Here is a 21,347-nt window from a genome sequence, read left to right on the forward strand (position 1 = left end):
TCGCGCCATTTCTTCCTAGTATTTCCCCGTTCAATCCCTGCCTCACATTAGAATCCTCAATAGCAAGGAGAAAAGGAAAAAAGAAAATGGAGGTAAGGAAGAAAACAAATTAATATGTAAACTGAACACCCATAATCCATTCCTATTATTTAGTCTCCCTTTCCATTAACATTGTAATACCACAGGATATTCACAAGAGTTGTAAAACATATCCTCCCTGAGCACCAATGATTTGCTGCTCTATTCTGTTATAAAAAATTTTTATTTTTATGCTGCTACTCTTTTTAGTCTATCTATATTATTACATTGTTGGGTAATCATAACAATTAATTCCCAAGGACTTATTCAACCTTTAAAACTCAGGATAATTTATCAAGTATTCTTTCTGGCCATCAGACTCTAAGAAAATCACAATCCATCTTAATAGTTTATTTTAAATGTCCCATCTATCACCTACATAAAATGGTCATTCCAAAACAGTAACAGTTAACACAAGTGCTTTAAATGAAAATCTATTAAATAAATATAAAAAATTACATAAATCTATATCATAAAAAAGTTTGTCATACACACACAAAAACATTTTTCTCCCTCATTTTTTCCCCCTTTTTCTACCTCCCCCCCCACCCACTCTGGTTCAAGCTGTTGTTTCTCTGTCTAGTTGTGTAGGACAGTTCCCTGACCCATGCTGGTATTATGAGCCTTGTGCTACCCCCCACTGAGGCAGTCAGTTGGTAGAGGGCACAGCTCACTGGCCCATGTGGGAATCGAACTGGCAACCTCGGTGTTAGGAACACGGTGCTCCAACCACCCGAGACACCGGGCCGGCCCTTTCTCCCCATTTTATCCTTTAATTGTGGACAAAAAATTCCTTTAGTTTGAACTCACCCATCATGGCAACCAGTTCAACAATCTGAAAATTAGGGAAATGGTTCTCCCATCAGCATTCTTTACTGCCTGAGTAGGTAAAAAGACACACATGTCAATAAATAAAAAGAAACAGAAGAAGCAACCACACACATAAAGTCAGTTAAAAAAATACTAAATTGTTATTTTATGTTAAATTTAACTCAGTATTTTTCAGGTTCCTGTCTATCTAAGATAGAAAAAAGAACCAGAATTTTTGAAAGTCAGAAAGCTTAAGAGATAATCTAATAAACTCATTCTTACAGAACAATGGCAGATACAATGATGAATAAAAAGGGACATGTTCAGAATCAAAAGTGAAGACGTCAACAAAAACAAACAAACAAAAAAAATCAACAAAAATTCTCTCTTCCATAAAAGAAAAAATTGCCAGAATCAACTTTTTTAGAACTCTGAAATTAACCAAAGCCTTGCAGCAATCTAGGCAGCATTTAAGAATCTCAATAAAAAGAGTCTTGGGGTGTTCTGACTTTCCCTATTATACTTAACTCTCCCCACCCCTACTCCCAGCTCCAAAGTATTAACAGCAATGTAAACCAACAGCCAACAGTCACCGTTACAGTCACCTGTAAATCACTGGAGAGGGCAGAATGGGACTGGAATGCCTTCAAAGTCCAATTCCCCTGAAACTGTCATACTTTACCTCTCTAGCAGTTGGATGGTAGACCCCACTTAAAAGACTGTCTTTATTTTACCTGATTCAAAGTTCTTACAGTTCTTGGGGTGTTTGTTGAAACCTATCAGGCACTTATTGCATTACCTCAACCGTCTGAAGAAGGGGAAAACAGTTGGGACAAACACTAGGTTAATAAAATTTTTCTTTTTTTTTAGAAAAGCTGAGGAATGAGATGTCAATAGATAGCTTTGAAAAGCTCCAAGATTCCTGGGGATCGAGAAGTCACACAAATATCCAGGCCACAGCATAGTCAAGAAAGGCCTAGTCTTTCATCTCTGGCTAACCTGAGGGGACTGAGCAGCAGTAAGTGAAGACTAGGTGTAGCTGTAAATGCCTGGAATGATGCTGAAGGCCGGCCGCAACAACACACACACACAGAACCTCTCAAAGAAGACTGTGAGACTTACTGATTCCAGGCATCTAAGGAAATCTCTGTCTAAACTAACTGAGCAGTCTTCATGATCACACACAACAAAAAACACAGACTTTAACTAAAGACATTAAATCAGCTATTTTAAGTATGTTCAAAGACTAAGAAAGCCATGTCTAAGAAACTAAACAATGTATGAGAATGAAGTCTCATCAAACAGAATACCAATAAAGAAACAAAAATTATAAAAGGAAACCAGATAGAAATTTTGGAGTTGGAAAGTAACTGAAACTATCAAACACACCAACAAATGCATGATAGTAGTGGAGAAAAAGAAGGGAGCAGAAAGAATATTTCAAGAAATAATGCATGGATGCCGGGCCAGCTGCGGTCCGTGAGGAGGCAGAGCCGGCTGCGGGCACAACTGGAGGCAGTCATTGCTATTCTGCTTTTATGACTTGGAGATTTTGGTAACGGTTCTGTAGATTCTTCAGCAGTCCTGGAGACACATTTCCATTACTATGGCAATGACGGCAGGGACAACAACCACCTTTCCTATGAGCAATCATACCCGGGAAAGAGCGACTGTGGCCAAGCTCACGCGGGATAATTTTTACAGCAACCTAATTTTACCACATGAAGAGAGAGAAACCAGAAGAAATTAGAAGTGGCCATGGAAGAAGGATTAGCAGATGAAGAGAAAAGTTATGCCGATCACAGCATGCTCACAAGGAAACAGAGTTCTTACAGCTCAAGAGGACCAGATGTGGCTTGGATGACTTTGAGTCTCTGAAAGTTATAGGAAGAGGAGCGTTTGGAGAGGTGCGACTGGTCCAGAAGAAAGATACAGGCCATATCTATGCAATGAAGATACTGAGAAAAACTGATATGCTTGAAAAAGAAGAGGTGGCTCATATCCGAGCAGAAAAAGATATTTTGGTAGGAGCAGATGGTGCCTGGGTGGTGAAGATGTTTTATAGTTTTCAAGATAAGAGAAATCTTTATCTAATCATGGAATTTCTTCCTGGAGGTGACATGACGACATTGCTAATGAAGAAAGATACCTTGACAGAAGAGGAAACAGTTTTACATTTCAGAGACTGTTCTAGCAATAGATATGATACACCAGTTGGGTTTCATCCATTGGGATATTAAATCAGACAAACTTTTATTGAATGTCAAGGGTCATGTGCAATTATATGATTTTGGGATTAAAGAAAGCTCACAGGACTGAATTCTACAGAAACTTTACATACAATCCATCAAGTGACTTCTCATTTCAGAACACAAACTCAGAGGAAAGCAGAAACATGGAAGAAGAACAGGAGACAACTGGCATATTCCACAGTTGGGACGCCAGATTACATTGCACCAGAAGTATTCATGCAGACTGGATACAATAAATTGTGCAACTGGTGGTCACTGGGAGCGATTATGTATGAAATGCTAATAAGCTATCCACCTTTCTGCTCTGAAACACCTCAAGAAACATATAGAAAAGTGATGAACTGAAAAGAAACTCTGGTATTTCCTCCAGAGGTTCCTATATCTGAGAAAGCCAAGGATTTAATTCTTAGATTTTATATTGATTCTGAAAATAGAACTGGAAATAGTGGAATACAAGAAATAAAAGGTCATCCCTTTTTTGAAGCTGTAGACTGGGGGCACACCAGGGAAAGGCCAGCAGCAATCCCTATAGAAATCAAGAGCATTGATGATACTTCAAATTTTGATGACTTTCCTGAATCTGGTATTTTACAACCAGTGCCAAACACCACAGAACCAGCCTACAAATCCAAAGACTGGGTTTTTCTCAATTTACACCTATTAAAGGTTTGAAGGGTTGACTCAGCATGCCACTATCCCCACATAAATGAAAGCTGGGCAATTATGAGTTGTGGTCACCCAGCAGCCTAGCCGTCTGTCCCCCCCAACCTTTCTCTAAGGAAAGAAGTTGTGGGGCTGTGCCTCTCTGGGATTGAGTTTATAATATCCTGAGTCTCTCCACCTGGTCTTCAAGAGAAGGGTCTGTGGTCAAAGACAAGTAAGATTCCTCGCGGGAGGGACAACTCAAGCCTGACGGGACCCCGTTGAGACCCCAATGAGCTGTAATAAGAAAAAATAAAAAGGAGCCTTGCCCCTCCTTCCTCTTGTTCTTGTGGGAAGCTGCTGCTTGCCTCTGCTACTCCCTCTCGCCTTATTGTGAGAGAGGCCCATTAGGGCGATAAGATTAAGCTCTTTCTGCTCAGCTCATGGGACAGTTTCTCCGCGAGAGACTCTCTCCCCCAGGGTGGTGCATACCGCACCTTAGTCATCTTGGGATGACATGCTTCGGCTGCTTTGGGATAAATAATTGGGTACTGAAATCATTTTTTGAATTGGTGTGAGAGTTTCACAGACCCTGCCTCTAATCATGTGATGCTCATTGTCTGTAATCAATAAATACTATCAGTGACCCGATTCGGGGCTCCAGTCTCTTGAGGCTGCAAGTCCCTTGGTCCTCTGTTATTTAACTGTATATGAGTCTCTGTCTCTTTATTATAGTCTAACCCTCGCCGCCTCCCTCGCCTTCCCACGGCTTGTGTTGTGCAGGTTGCAACAATGAGTGAAGATCACATTCGTCCACAACCAAGAGAACTTGGGTAGCTGTATCACCAGGCTTGCTTGGCGTAGGTAATAATACACTGAAATACTCCTGAGATGGTGGTGCTTACGACTACAAGAGGAAATTCTACAGAACTAGGATTTCTAAGACTACTACAGGAATTGGTTGGCAGGGCCAGCTGGCTTTTTTTTTAAAATATTTATTATTTTTGCTAACTTTATTTATTAATTTACTTTTTTTTTTTTTATTGGGGAAGGGGAACAGGATTTTATTGGGGAACAGTGTGTACTTCCAGGATTTTTTTTTTTCCCAAGTCAAGCTGTTGTCCTTTCAATCTCAGTTGTGGAAGGTGCAGCTCAGCTCCAGGTCCAGTTGCCATTGCTAGTTGCAGGGGGCGCAGTCCACCATCCCTTGCGGGAGTCGAGGAATTGAACTGGCAACCTTGTGGTTGAGAGCCCAGTGGCCCATGGTTGAGAGCCCAGTGGCCCATGTGGGAATCGAACTGGCAGCCTTCAGAGTTAGGAGCAGAGAGCTCCAACTGCCTGAGCCACCAGGCTGACCCCGGTTAACTTTATTATATGAAGGTACTGGAATAAAAGAAACGTACATCCCTTTCTAATTGCACTGCCTACATGCGTATTAAAGTCCATTCTGCCTGTGTGTGCTGTGGCTTTGTACTGTAACACCTCTAATCAATTCAGGAGAAACACATATCATTTTAAGCAACATAGGCTAACCTGCAGGTAATACTGCAGTATTGCTGTTTTACTGCAAATCTTCTGGGTCTCGATAATCAATAAAAGCCATCTTCCATAGTTGGTGTTAAGAAGACTTGTCCTATTGGCTTGGACACCTATAAAATATATATGAAGACAATTTCTATCATGGTTTTAAGAAATTTAAAAAAGAAAATAAACTGGTTATTTAAAAAATAGAATTGATCATCATGTTATAACATAAACTCCACAGTAGGGAGTGACATGTTTATAAGGAGGAGGAAGTTTAACACCTTCACTCAAGCACTCCACTAATATATTTACTTTGCATTCAGAGATACTGGTGACCTTTATATATGCAGTCTGTATACTCATAGGGGAGGTGTACCGTATTATATAAAATGTAAAGTTGCTTTTCTTGTGACAACAGGACTTCTTTTTTAACAAGAGGACATGACATTATTTTAATTTGATTAAAATAATGTTGAATATAAGAAATGACCATGAAGGCTGCTTGTAGAACTAGTGTATTTTTATTAAACTATTTTTTTAAATGTCAAAAAAAAAAAAGAAAGAATGGATGCTAATAATAACACCAAGGTTGTGGGTTTGATCCCTGCATGGGCCACTGTGAGCTGTGCCATCCTTGTAAAAAAAAAAAAAAAAAGATATAATGGCCCAAAATTTCCCAAATTTGATGAAAAATAATCGGTACATCCCAGCTCAAGAAACTCCAAGTAGGATAAATTCAAAGAGATCCACACCTAGACACATCATAATCACCTAGACACATCATAATCAACTATTGAAAGACAAAGAATCTTAAGAACAGCGAAAGAGAAGGAAATCATCATGTACAAGAGATGCTCAACTGATTTATCACTGGTAACCTAGGAGACCAGGAGGCAGGAGAACGACATGTTCAAAGTGCTGAAACAAAAAGACTTTCAAACAAGAATCCTATATCCAGCAAAACCATCCTGCAAAACTGAAGCCGATATTAAGACATTCCTAGACAAACAAGGACAGAGAATTCATCACAACAAGACTTGCCCTACATGATATATAAAAGAAGTCCTTCAGGCTGAAATGAAAGGACACTAGACAGTAAGTCCAATCCACAGGCAGACCTGTGGATAATTGGTTCTGAGGGGAATTAAGTGTGTCCTATGTGACTCTATGAAAAAAGGATCCGTAGGGATAATTACATAAGATAAAAGACAGAATAAATGCATTCTTTGTTTCTAACTCTTTATTTCTCCTGATTGTGATAGCTACAAAAATGGTCCACCCCAAAGATGTCCACACCCCAACTCCTAGAACCTCAGCAGATACATTATTTTTCATGACAAAAGGGAGTTTGCAGATATGATAAAATAAGAAATTTAAAATGGGAAGATTATCCTGGATTATTTGGTTGGACCCCACATAATCACAGGGCTCCTTATAAATGAAAGGGACAAGCAGGAAAGTGAGTGTCAAAGTGATGCCGCATAAGAAAGGCTTAACCAGTCATTGTTAGCTTTGCAGATAGAATGAGGTGACCATGAGCCAATGAATACAGGAAACTTCTAGAAGGGAACAGACAAGAAAATGGATTCTCCCCTAGAACCTCTAAAGGGAACACAACAATGCTGACACCTTGATTTGAGCTCAGTGAGACTCATTTCAGACTCCTTACACCCGAAACTGTAAGATAATAAACTTACTTAGTTTTAAGTCACCCAATTTGTGGGAATCTGTTACAGAGTATGTAGGGAGTATCAAGACTACCCCAGTTTTAATGACTTGCTAGAAGACTCACAGGACTCAGCATTACAGTCTTACTGACAGCTGCAATTTATTATGACAAAAGGATACAAAGCAAAATAAGCACATGGGACAAAGTCCAGAGGAGGCCAAGGCAAGCCCCTATGGATCCTTTTTTCATAGAGTCACACAGGACACACTTAATTCCCCTCAGAACCAAATGTCACCAACCAGGAAAGACCATTAGAGACTCAGCACCCCGAGTTTTTATTAGGGGCTTATACAGGCATCCTCTGCCTAGCACATACCAAAATTCCAGATTCCCAGAAGAAAAGCAGGTGTTCAGCATAAATTATACTGTTTGTAAGCATCTTAAGCATAGTGAACCGTTCTTATCAGTTAGGTAGGTTGGAACCTTCCTGAATTCCAAGTTCTCAGATGCCAGCCAAGGGTGGACCTCATAAGCAGTTCATTCTAAGAATAAGCAGTGAGGCCTGTCATGTTGACTTTTTTCTATGCAAGCAGCAACAGGGAACTAATACACAAGTTTAAAGAAACTGAATAAAGCAATAATCACAAAGCAATATTGCGCATAAAGATATAATTTGTATAACAATAACAGCACTAAGCAAAGGGGAGAGATGGAGTTATATAAAAGTGTTTGTATACCACTGTTATTAAGTTGGTATTAACCTAAACTACATTGTTTTAAGTTGAGATGTTAATTTTAATCCCTAGGTCAACCACTAAAAAATGAATTTTAAAATAATAGCAAAGGAAACAAGAGAATTAAAATAGCACAGAAAATATCAATTTAACACAAAAGAAGGCAGTAATGAATGAATGAGGTACAAAAAAAGACATAACACATAAAACACAAATACAAAATGGCAGATGTAACCCTACCACACGTGTAATTACATTAAATATAAGTAGAATGAACAGACCAGTTAAAAGATAGAGATTAGCACAAAAAATTAGAAAACAGACCCAACTATATGCTATCTACAACACACTTACTTTAGATTCAAAGACAAAATAGGTTGAAAGTAAAAGTATGGGAAAAGATATACCATGCAAACAGTAGCCCAAAGGTAGCTGGAGTGGCAATACTAATAGCAGACAAAATGGAACATAGCATAAAAATTTGTTATTAGAGACAAAGAAACATATTTATAATAAAAATGGCCAACTCATCAACAAGATGTAGTAATTATAAACATATGTACACATAACAAGATTCACAAATAAGAATAAAATGATAGAACTGAAAGAAGTAGACAATTCAAAAATAATAGCTGGAGATTTTAATGTCCCATTTTCAATAATGAATAAACCAAGCAGACAGAAAATCAATGAGAAAACAGAAGAACTGAATAACACTATAAAACTACTAGACTTACTAGACACCTATAGCATTCAAACCCCAAAACAGCATAATACACATTCTTCTCAAATACACTTTCCACTTAGCACACTTGCCCAGGGCAGACCATATGTTAAGACAATAAAACCAATCACAGTAAGTATAAGTGGACTGGAGTCATATGAAGTATGTTCCCTGGCAACAATGTAATGAAATTTGGAACTGATAACAGAAGGAAATTTGGGAAATTCACAAATGTTGGACTTTAAAAAACACACTCCTAATGAACCAATGGGTCAAAAAAGAAATCAGGAGGGAAGTTAGAAAGTACTTTGAGGTGAATAAAAATACAAACAAAACATACTGAAACTTACTGCATGCACCTAAAGTACAACTTAGAAATTTATAGCAGTAAATGTTTACGGTAAGAGGGGCCGAAGGCAGGGGTCGTGCAGCTTTCCTCCCCTTGGGTCTGGCAAATCAGGTCTCATAAGTTGATGCCAGCGACCAGAGGAGTCCGCGGCAGCAAGCGGGTTCCTGCAGCCTAGAAAAAATCCTGCAAAAATATCTCTGTACCCATCTCTTGAAGACTTAAAGGTAGACAAAGTAATTCAGGCCTTTTCCAAAAACCCTGCCAACCCAGCAATTTTGTCTGCTTCTGCTCCCATCTCTCAAGATGGAAATCTCTATCCTAAATTGTATCCAGAGCTCTCTCAGTACATGGGCCTGAGTTTAAATGAAGAAGAAATACATGCAAATGTGGCCACAGACCCTGAAGCACCAACCCAGGGGCCGGTAGCAAGACCTTCCAGTATGAACAATATGGTGGTGGCTCCTGCACCTGGTAATGATGCTGTAATTCTGGAGCAGAAAGTAAGCAACTGATTTGTGGAGTCATTCTGTGTAAGGATCAACATAGAAAAACTGGGTTCAGGCTTCAATCAGTAGATAATGATACGTTTGTTCAGCTAGTCCAGGCAAATTCTGCAGCCTGGCCGGTTGGTCTGAGATTGAGGACCAAGTACTCCGGATCAATAGGGAGAACTGTGCAGGCTGGAGCTCTGATAAAGCACACAGGTGCTAAGACAGGCTTTTGGAGAGAAGATTACTAGGACTATTCGTGACCAGCCTTTGAACACACAATTATTATGCATAAGGACATACTGGACATGTTGGTTTTATCTTTAAAAATGGAAAAATAACATCATCCATAGTGAACGACAGTTCTGCAGCCAGAAGCAGTCTTCTCACAGAACATAACATCTGTGAAATTAACAGACAGAATGTCATTGGATTGAAGGACTCTCAAACTGCAGACATACTGTCAACATTTGGGACTACAGTTAGTCCTAAAAATCATGTCTGCTTTTATCTTTGAACACATTATTAAACAGTTGGCACCAAGCATTATGCAAAGCCTGACGGACCACACCATTCCTGAGGTTTAAAAGTCATGGCACGATGGAAACTTTGCTGAACTTCTCCACTTTACTTCTTTGGCATCGTAACTTTACTATTATGCACATGAAGCTTTCAAGGGGCCAGAAAGCATATGCTGCATGAGGACCTTACATTATGGCTGGAAATCTTGCTATCTATTCACACTTTAGATAGTTATAGCCTTATTCTGGTTTTATAGGTGTGAAACTTTGAAAAGATTTACTGACATTCATAGAACAATTTCTCTACTGGAAACCTGATGCTTTTACAAGCCATTATGATTACAACGACTGATGCAGGCTTAGCTTTGTGTTAGAAGTCACCTTTATCCTAGGTATTAATAGTACTGTTCATATAACTAGTTCCATGGTATATTTTTACTGTGTTACCATAGTACATTTAGAATGATTGCTTTTGATAGGTTTTTTATTTGTTTGTTTTCTGTTGTTTTTTTCAGTTCTCTGTGTGTATGTGTGTGTGTGTCTGTAAAACACCAATTAAATAACACTGGTTTCATTCCATGTATTATACAGTGTTTTGTAGGTTGCATGAGATTGTGTTGACTATCATTACATTTTAACTATGTTCAATTAATATGCTTTAATTGTGGCCTTAACTATGTCAAGCATCTAGAATAAAAGCCAAAATATATAACTATTGCTGCCTTTCTAAAGACCGCAAATGAAGTTCTATGTTAAACTGAAATGTACACTAACCCAGAACAATTTAATGATACATACTGAGCTATAGCATAGCTGCTTAGTTGCATTTGAGATTTTCTAGTTATTGTGTAATGGAAACTTCTTTCTTCTACAAGTGACTAGTATCGGGCCGGCCCGGTGGTTCAGGCGGTTGGAGCTCCATGCTCATAACACCGAAGGGTGCCGGTTTGATTCCTACACGGGCCACTGGGCTCTCAACCACAAGGTTGCCGGTTCGACTCCTCGAGTCCCGCAAGGGATGGTGAGCTCCGCCCCCTGCAACTAAGATTGAACACGGCACCTTGAGCTGAGCTGCCGCTGAGCTCCCGGATGGCTCAAGTGGTTGGAGCGCGTCCTCTCAACCACAACAACTACGATCGAAAGGACAACAACTTGACTTGGAAAAAATCCTGGAAGTATGCACTGTTTCCCAATAAAGTCATTTTCCCCTTTCCCAATAAAATCTTAAAAAATAAAGTGACTAATATCATTTTCTGAGAAACGAACCACTATACAGATTTAATGTAAAAATTCTTTTACTAAGTAGGATACATTTTGACTCCCATTTTTCATTTGTAGATTAAGTGGGATAATACCTAATTTTGACATTTTACTCTTACTATTATGTAACCTAGCTACTTTGGGATGGTCTGTAGAATGTTGTCCTGGTAATTTCTTCCATTTCCTGACTCCTCCCTACAAAGAAAACGGCATTGACACTTTATCCTGCTTTATTTTTCTTCTTTTTGATTTATGCCTATTCCAATTAAATATGTACAAATAAAGTTAAATCTTGGTCTGTAAAAAAAACAAAAACAAAAGAAAGGTCTCAAAACAAAAACCTAATCCTATACTATAAGACAGACTAGAAAAAGAGCATTTAAACACAATGCAAACCAAAAAAAGGACACAATAAAGATTAGAATGGAAATAAACTATAAAATGAAAACAACAGAAATATTTTTAAAAATCAATGAAACAAAAAATTAGTTTCTTAACAACTCTCACCCCAATAAACTTTAAAGATAATTACACACACTCAATTAGTTCTTTGAAAAGATCAATAAAATCAACAAACTTTTAGCTAGATCAACCAAGAAAAAGAGCAAAGACACAAATAACTAAACTCAGAAATTAAAGAAGGTGCCAACTTTACAGAAATAAAAATAAGAGAATACTATGAACAACTCAAATTATATCACCTAGATGAAAAAGACAAATTACTAGAAAGAAACAAACTACCAAAAACAACTCAAGAAGAAAATTAAAAATCTGAATGGAACTATAAAAAGAGATTGAATTAGAAATGAAAAGCTTTCCACAAATAAAAAAGTCCCTGACCAGATGGCTTCAAACATTTAAGAATTACTACCAATTATTTTTTTTAAAGAAAATACTGAAGCCATTACTCTGATAACCAAACCAGACAAAGACATTACAAAAAGAGAAAAACTATGGTTTGATACCCTTGTAACACAGATACAAAAAATCCTCAACAAAATATTAGCAAACCTAATCCAGAAAATAAAAAAGGGATTAAATACAATGCACCTATGGGATATATCCCACAAAAGCAAGGCAGGTTCTGCATACAAAAATCAATCAATGTAATAAACCACATTGATAGAATAAAAGACAAAAACCATATGATAATCTCAAAAGGCACAGAAAATGTATGTGCCAAAACTAACTGCCTTTAATACTCAAAAAGACTATGAATAGAGGGGAATTTCCTTAAGTTGATAAAGGGCATCCACCCACAGCTAACATCATACTTAATGGTGAAATTTTGGATGCATGCCCCCTAAGATCAGGATCAAGACAAGGATGTCCAGTCTAGCCACTCCTGTTTTGAAACAGATGTAAATATACGGACACATCTCATGTTCGGGGATGAAAGACAATATTTTTAAGACAGCAGTACTCTTAAAGTGATTTATAGATTCAATGCAATCTCTATCAAAATTCCAATGGGTATTTTGTTGTTGTTTTTTTATTTTTGCAAAAATGGAAAAGCTAATCCTTAATATGGAACTACAAGGGGCCCAGAATATCCAAAACAATATTGGGGGCGGGGGGAAGCTGGAGGATTCACACTTCCTGATTTCAGAACTTTCCACAAAGCCACACAGCAATCAAAACAGTGAGGGTACTAACTAACTTAAGAATAGAGACTGGTGGAACATAACTGAAAGTCCAGAAATAAACCCAAACATCTATGGTCAAATGATTTTACACAAGAGAGTGCCAAGACAACTGATAAAGGAGTCTTCAATAAGTGGTCCTGGACAACTGGATATCCACATGCCAAAACATGAAGTTGGATCCCGACCTCACACAGTATGTGAAAACTAATTCAAAATGGATTGAAGACCTAGATGTAAAAGCTAAATCTATAAAACCCTTAGAAGGGAACAGAGGTGTAAACATTCATGACCTTGGATTAGGCAATAATTTCTTAAATGTGACACCAAAAGCACAGCCAACAAATGAAAAATAAACAAGACTTCATCAGAATTAAAGATAGTGAAAAGACAACCCACAAAATAGGAGAAAATATTTACAAATCATTTATCTGCAAATAAATAAGGGTTTAGTATACAGAATACATGAAGAACTATTACAACCCAACAATAAGACAACTAACCCAATTATAAAATGGGCAAAGGATTTCAGTAGACACTTTTCCAAAGAAGTTATAAAAATGGCTAATAAGCAATTGATAAGATGCTTAATATCATGAGTCATAAGAAAATGCAAATCAAAACCACAATGAGATACCACTTCACACCCAGTAGGCTGGCTATCATCAAAATGACAGACAATGACAAGTGTTGGCGAAGATGTGGAGAAACTGGAACCATTATGAATCACTATTTCCACTCCGAGGTTTATACCCAAGAGAATTGAAAACACAAATAACCACACAAAAACGCGTACACTAATATTGGATGTAGCATTATTTGTAAGAGCTGAAAAGTGGAAACTCAAATGTCCATCAACTGGTAAATGGATAAACAACAAGTAGTATGTATCCATTCAATACAACAGTAATTAAAAGGAATGAAATCCTGATGCCTGCTCCAACATGGATGAACCTTGAAATCACCATGCTAAGTGAAATAAAGCCAGAACAAAGGCCACATACTTTTGACTGCATTTATATGAAATATCCAGGTAGGCAAATCTGTAAATACAGAAAGTAGATCAGTAGTTTCCTAGGGCCAGGGTATGGGAAATAAGGAATGACTGCAAACAGGTACACAAGGTGATGAAATGTTTTGGAATTAGATAATGGTAATGGCTGCACAATTCTTTGAATATACTAAAAACAACTAAATTGCATACTTTAAAAAGTGAATTTCATGGTATATGAATTATATCTCTGGAGGAAAGAAGAGGGAAGGAGGAAGGAAGAAAAAAGAAAGGGAGGGAGGAAGAAAGGGAGGGAAGAGATAACAGAAGTGACAGAGTCTATGAATAGAGATCATTTGCCATCTAGAGGAGCAACAGCTTCCTATAGGAATTCAGGCTTGGTTATTAGCAGATCAACTGAATTTTCAAAAAGCTCCAAGTTTTAATGTGATATCTCCTCATTTTCAAATATTGCAACTAATTCAAATTTTTACAACACCGCTGTATGTATTTCCCTTTCATGCTGCCACTTACAACCACTGACATAGTCTAGTAATTCTTTCCTGGGGGATGACATATATAGAATTTGAGAAAAACAAATTCAACATTATAACTATTTAATTTTTTTCAGTCGTAATATTATTTTGAAATGTCAAATAATATTAAAGAATTATCAAAGACAAAATTTAAATATATGAATACATGGAATATAACATAAATAAAACATGAAAATGCTCCTTTCGTCAACCTATCAGTACTACAACCAAGGTCAATCACCCATGACACTCCCTTAGTTTTTAGGGCTTATTAATCAAGGCAAGTACAGGGCTAATTCTTAAATAGTTGAAAAACAAAGATCTAATAAGAAATCTGAGGGCCAAAAAGATAATTTACTCAAGGCCGTAAAGTTGGGCAACATTGGGACCTAATAATACCTCTTTCTTATTCCTCACTCAAGTGCACTTTCTAGAATACTGTATGTCACTCCAGTTGAACTTTTGGGAAAACAGCTAGCATGAGAAGTTCTCCTACCATACCATATACACACAGAGGGTGCCACAAAGTGGCTGAGGAAGTTTTTATTCGGTGCATTCTCTTTCTACAAATGTAAAGCTTCAACTGAGTTTTTCAAAGTTTTTAAGACAAATCTTGACCAATCTCAAAATAAAGTACTGTGAAAAGGAAAATATTTTCCAATTAAACAAATCAATAACATCTCTTTCAGGAAAAGCAATAGCAACTCCCCAAACCACACGTTAAATCAAAGAAGTATATACGAATCTAATGAAAATCAGCTCAACACTACATTTATAAAAACAGCTGCAATACTTTTACGAATATTATGAGGCTAAAATTGGCAAAACATGAAAAAAACCCAAAATTAAGTGTACAATTAATAGGAAAAAACTAAGCAAAGGTGAATCACATCAGTACCTGGAAGGTCTTACCCACACACTTATTTTACTTTTTTGTCAACCGTCTGTGGGTAAATAGTCCAACTGCAACACATGTAGGAATATCATACTTTTAAATTCACTGCCAGTGCCTACTCAGTTATTCTGTCAGCACTCCCGTCACCTGAGAGGACATACGTTGTCAATGACTTGCTTTATTGATCCCTGGCCCTCTTCTGTTTTGCTGTTTTTCCTTGAAGCTTGCACCTAGCCCCCACCAACTACCTAGCATGCGCGTACATATGCACACAAGCACCGGGTTCATATGCAGGAAAACCTTGGGAACAAAAACACCTATTCCCATCTTTCTTTGGAGAAAGATATGAGGGAGATTATTTAAATATTCAAGAGCTCAGGTGCTCTTGAATATTTAGGTAACCTACGAAAAAAATGAAATAGCCAGGACAGGCCAAGAAACACAGTGCACCTCTTTGAACAACTAACTGTTGTTGTTCTGGATTGAAACACATCTCAAGCCTACACAATAAGAGCACATTCCAAAGCCAAAAAAGTACTTGATTATTACCATGTCTTTTCATAAATCATATCTGTTTTCTATTCCTTTTGAGTCAAGAATTCACATTACAATTGTATTAATTTACTTAATTACAAAATATTTCAAGTATATAGAAAATGACAGAAGACATTTTCTACCTACCACTCCAATTTTTTGAATGCAGAAGTTATCTAGTGTAAAGTGCAGAAATTTTAAATATACATTTTACAGACGCATTCACTCATCTCACCACCAGATAAAAATAGACATTTCCAGCACCCATGAAGGCTCCCTTGTATCCAGACCCAGTTCACCCTTTCCCCACAAGAGGAACCACCTTTTTGACATTATCAAAAATCAATTTTGCCCGTTATTACATTTCATATTAACTGAATCATAAGACACACTCTTTTATATTTATTTTCACTCAACATCTATTATGTCTCGGAAATCTTTCCACATTATCTGTGTATTTTGTTTATATTTATTGCTGTGTAATAGTCTATTACAGGCACATCTCATTTTATTGCACTTTGCTTTACTGTGTTTCACAGACATTGCGTTTTTACAAATTGAAAGCACAACCCTCCACCAGTAAAAAGATTATGACTCGCTTTATAGCGATACTTGTTTTACTGCGATAGTCGGGAACCGAACCCTGCAATATCTCCAAGGTGAGCCTGTACATGACTATAAACTCAATTAATTTACCCATTCCACCACTGATGGGCATGAAGGCTGTTTCCAGGTTTGGCCTATTACAAATAAAGGTTCTAATGAACCTCCCTGAACATGTCTTTTGGTAAACACAAACACGTATTTCTCTTCGATATGTACCCAGGAAAGAATAGCTAGGTTTCTACAACACATGCTTAGTTGGCTTTAGCAGATATGGCCAAACATTTTTTTCAAAGTGGCTGTATCAATTGCTTTACTCCACCAGCAATGTAACAAAGTTACAGTTCTTCCACATCCCCACGACACCTATTAGTCATTCTGTTGGTTGTGTAATATTTCGCTAGAGTTTTAATTTACATTTATCTGACGATTAATGATGTTAAATACTATCTCACTGGCTTGCTGGCCATCCTCTTTTGTAATGTTATTGTTTAAGTCATTGACGCATTTTAAAATTTTCAATACAAAAATCTTTGTTGTATATATTCATATAGTCTAAATTTCATCCCTACACTTTATCGTATTTTAACTCAAATTTAATGCGGTCACTAAGTATACTGTGGAGCATTTGGGACACTCCTTAATGAAGTGATCAAAATTAACATCACATATGAAGGGGATATAGACATCCTGTGTCTCCAGGTATGATACCCTGGAAAGGACACAATGTCATTTATGAACAGTTTTCAGAGACTGTATAACCTAAGTACAATTATAAATGAACTTCAGACAAACACAGAATGGGAAACATATTTAAACAAAAAGGGAGATTCCATTCTTCAAAAAATGTCAATAAAAGGGGCCGGCCCGGTGGCTCAGGCTGTTAGAGCTCCATGGTCCTAGCTCTGAAGGCTGCCAGTTCGATTCCCACATGGGCCAGTGGGCTCTCAACCACAAGGCTGCCAGTTCAATTCCTCGACTCCCGCAAGGGATGGTGGACTGCGCCCCCTGCAACTAGCAACGGCAACTGATCCTGGAGCTGAGCTGCGCCCTCCACAACTAAGACTGAAAGGACAATGACTTGACTTGGGGGGGGGGGGGGAGTCCTGGAATTACACACTGTTCCCCAATAAAGTCCTGTTCCCCTTCCCTAATAAATTAGAAAAAAAATATTAAAAAAAAAAAAAAGGTCAATCAGAGGGGGACATCACAGGAATGGCGGCAGCGAGGCGGACTTACTGAACATCTAAAAAGCATCAGGGGACTCTCTGCTCATCACACAGAACAGCTAAGAGACTCGTAGAGGATTACTTGAAGGTGGGCAAACTGGGCAAGCAGGGGAAGAGGGAGGGGAGCAGAGAGGAGATGCGGCCTGCATCCACTGCTGCGGAGACACAGGGCGTCCCAGGACAGAACAGACACCACAAAAGCCAGGAGGTGGGCTCTTTCCCTGCGTCCCACAGCTGATCTCTCCTGCCCAGAGAGCAGTATATCCAGCATTTGAGGCAGTAACTTCAGCTGAGACCTCCAGCTGGGCCCTAGGTCAGACAAAGGATGAACACTCCATACCTGGGCCGCCCCTACACTCTCCCAATCTTACCCCTACCCTTCCAGAGACTTAAGTTGGCCCCTGAACTGAGGAGTAGTGTCATATTACAGAGGAGCCATAGGGCTCAGGATCTGGGAGGATCCCGTTTGCAGCTCTGACCCAGGGAAGAGGCTGGGAAGAGTGTGACACTGCTGGGCTGGGAGAGAGGAGACCCCTCCATCCCCAGACTCCATCCTTTCTGGCCTGCCTTGGGCAGGGCAATTACAACTGCAGAGATACTCCCATGGGTCAGCAGTAGGCGGCAGACACAGCTCTGGGCTTTCAGCAGCTCAGAAATCTCCCACCCTACACACACACACACACACACACACACACACACACACACACATGTGCGCGCGCGCGGGCGCGCGCGGAAGAAGGGCCCTAAGACTCAGGAAAACTGGACTCAGGGTTGGTGGTGTTACTCTCAGTGCGCATATGTGCAGGCAAAAGCAGAAACTGCACTGACTTTGTAGAAACTACCATCCAGACCCCACAGACCCACTCATCTAGAACTGCAGTCCCAAGGTCACTCTGGGCACCAGGTGACCTTCTCTGCCTGCATAATATGCCGAGGATTCTTTGGTACAGCAGAGGACAACCTGGAGATTACTTGGTGGGCTTAAGCCAAGACTGGCGCTGCTTTTCCTGTTCTGTTTTGTTTTTATATCTTTGATATTTTTCCTGTGTTGAGTGTGGGTTATCGATTGTTTTCACATGTGAATGTATTTGGTTTTTTCTTTCTTGTTGTTGTTGTTGTGCTTGGTGATTTGCTTTGTTCTGAAATCGCCCTACACCAGGGCCCAGCTTAAGAGGCACAAGATTCAACACACCCAGAGGCCAACTCCAGACCAAACCAGAGTACTACCGGGTTTGACCTACAAGTGACACACCCAGAGGGAATTCTCTACAGGCATAAGAGCCCTGAGGCCAAACCACATTTGAGCGATCAACCCTCACCCAGCAAAACATCCTGCTGTGGGCAGAGCCAAGTCTCACAACTAGTCAGCCTAGGAGTCAATCCCACCTACTGACAAGCCCAAAGGAGTTAAAGATCAAATTTAACAGGACAATATACACAACACAAGCGTCACCTTTGGAGCACATGCACAGGAGAATAGGGAAGTGGTGCAAGTCAAATATAAAGGACACATACTACATAAGATAACCCAGCAAAAATCAAGAACCCTAGGGGATCTACCAAATACATCGAAGCAAACACAGAGAGTCAGCCAGAATGGGGAAACAAAGAAACATGTCCCAAATAAAAGAACAGAAGAAACCTCCAAAATTGGAAACAAATGAAATAGAGGTAACCAACCTATCAGAGACAGAGTTCAAAACACTGATAATAAGAATGTTTAAGGAGCTTAGTGACGACATAAAGGATAGAGAAATCATAATGAACAACCAGGTAGAACTAAAGAATACAATAACTGAAATAAAGAACCCACTTGAAGGAATTCCCAGCAGGTTAGATGACGCAGAGGATCGAATCAGCGACTTAGAAGACAGGTTAGCAGAGATCAACCAAACGGAAAAACAAAACGAAAAAAGAATAAAAAACAATGAAGATGGTTTAAGAGACCTCTGGGATAACAACAAGCGCAACAACATGCGCATCATAGGAATACCAGAAGGCGAAGAGAGGAAGCAAGGGATTGAGAACATATTTGAAGTAATAATGTCCAAAAACTTTCCTAACCTGGTGAAAGAAACCGACATACAGCCCAGGAAGTGCAGAGAGTTCCAACTAGGATAAACTCAAACAGGCCCACAGCAAGGCACATTATAGTTAAAATGGCAAAGGTTAAAGACAAAGAGAGAATCCTAAAAGCAGCAAGAGAAAGACAGCAGGTTACATACAAGGGAACTCCTGTAAGACTATCAAATGACTTTTCTACAGAAACTTTCCAGGCCAGGAAGGAGTGGCAGGAGGTACTCAAAGTGATGAAAAACAAAAGCCTACAACCCAGATTGCTTTATCCAGCAATTTGATCATTTAAAATTGAAGGAGAGATAAAGAGCTTCCCAGAAAAGAATAAGCTAAAGGAATTTATTAGCACCAAGCCAGCAAAGCAGGAAATATCAAAAGGGCTTCTGTAAACAGAAGAAAGATGAAAACAATCTTACTACAAATGTAAAAAATGCCAATAACTAAGTACCTATCAATAATCACTTTAAAAGTAAATGGATTAAATGTTCCAATCAAAAGACATAGGGTGGGGCTGGCCCAGTGGCTCAGGCAGTTAGAGCTCCATGCTCCTAACTCCGAAGGCTGCCGGTTCGATTCCCACATGGGCCAGTGGGCTCTCAAACACAAGGTTGCCAGTTCAACTCCTCGAGTCCTGCAAGGGATGGTGGGCAGTGGCCCCTGCAACTGAGATTGAACACGTCACCTTGAGCTGAGCTGCCGCTGAGCTCCCGGATGGCTCAGTTGGTTGGAATGCGACCTCTCAACCACAAGGTTGCCGGTTCAACTCCCGCAACGGATGGTGGGCTGTGCTCCCTGCAACTAGAAAAACGACAACTGGAGCTGGAGCTGAGCTGCACCCTCCACAACTAAGACTGAAGGGTTGGAGTGAGACATTTCATGCAAATGGAAACGAGAAAAAAAGCTGGAGTTGCAACACGTATACCTGACAAAATAGACTTTAAAATGAAGAACATATTAAAAGACAAAGATAGGCACTATATGATAATAAAGGGATCGATCTGACAAGAGGACATAACCCTAGTAAATATCTATGCACCCAACATAGGAGCACCTAAATATATAAAACAGATATTTACTGACAAAGACAGAGATCAACAGTAACACTATCATAGCAGGGGACTTCACACACCTCTGACAACAAGGGACAGCACTTCCAGACAGAAAATCAATATGGAAACAACGGCCTTACATGACAGATTGGACCACTTGTATTTAGTTGATATTTTCAGAGCATTTCACCCCAAAGCTGCAGAATACACGTGCTTCTCAAGTGCACATGGAACATTTTCCAAGATAGACCACATGTTACGCCACAAAATGAGTCTTGATAAATTTAAGAAAATTGAAATCATACCAATTGTCTTCTCTGACTACAGTGCTATGAAATTAGAAATGAACTACAGGAAAAAAACTGGAAGACACACCAATTCATGGAGGCTGAATAACGTGTTACTAAATAATGAATGGGTCAACAATGAAATCAAGGAAGAAATCAAAAGATACCTAGAGACAAACGAAAATGAAAACATGACGACCCAAAATCTATGGGATGCAATGAAAGCAGTCCTAAAGAGGGAAATTCACAGCATTGCAGGCCTACCTAAAGAAACAAGAAAAAATCACTAATCAACAGTTTATCTTCACACTTAAGGGATTTGGCAAAAGAACAGCAAAATAAGCCCCAACGGAATACAAGGAAGGAGATAATAAAGATGAGAGCGGAAATAAATGGAATAGAAACCAGAAAAACAATACAAAAGATCAATGAATCCAAGAGTTGGTTTTCAGA

General features: G+C 39.0%; 1 protein-coding gene and 2 pseudogenes across 4 annotated transcripts in view; 2 read left to right on the top strand and 1 right to left on the bottom strand.

Annotated features, from left to right (window-relative positions):
- MAP3K2 (mitogen-activated protein kinase kinase kinase 2) overlaps positions 1 to 21,347 on the bottom strand; it is a 112,196-nt gene that overhangs the window by 44,858 nt on the left and 45,991 nt on the right. Inside the window, exons 2-3 of one of the 4 annotated variants that reach the window (XM_019718001.2) lie at positions 5,316 to 5,431; positions 889 to 957 (exon numbers count right to left, since the gene is read on the bottom strand). The exons of 1 other annotated variant lie outside the window; for it this stretch is intronic. In XM_019718001.2, the coding sequence (XP_019573560.2) occupies positions 889 to 895 (7 nt within the window). In that variant the 5' untranslated portion in view covers positions 896 to 957; positions 5,316 to 5,431. The remainder of the gene's footprint in view (positions 1 to 888; positions 958 to 5,315; positions 5,432 to 21,347) is intronic. 2 more of the 4 variants (XM_019718000.2, XM_074334507.1) reach the window with 2 other exon arrangements.
- On the top strand, positions 1,940 to 3,867 carry LOC109438243 (serine/threonine-protein kinase 38-like; annotated as a pseudogene).
- LOC109438225 (syntenin-1) lies at positions 7,171 to 9,857 on the top strand (annotated as a pseudogene).

Source organism: Rhinolophus sinicus, linkage group LG01 (assembly GCF_036562045.2).
Source record: "Rhinolophus sinicus isolate RSC01 linkage group LG01, ASM3656204v1, whole genome shotgun sequence".
NCBI lineage: Eukaryota > Metazoa > Chordata > Mammalia > Chiroptera > Rhinolophidae > Rhinolophus > Rhinolophus sinicus.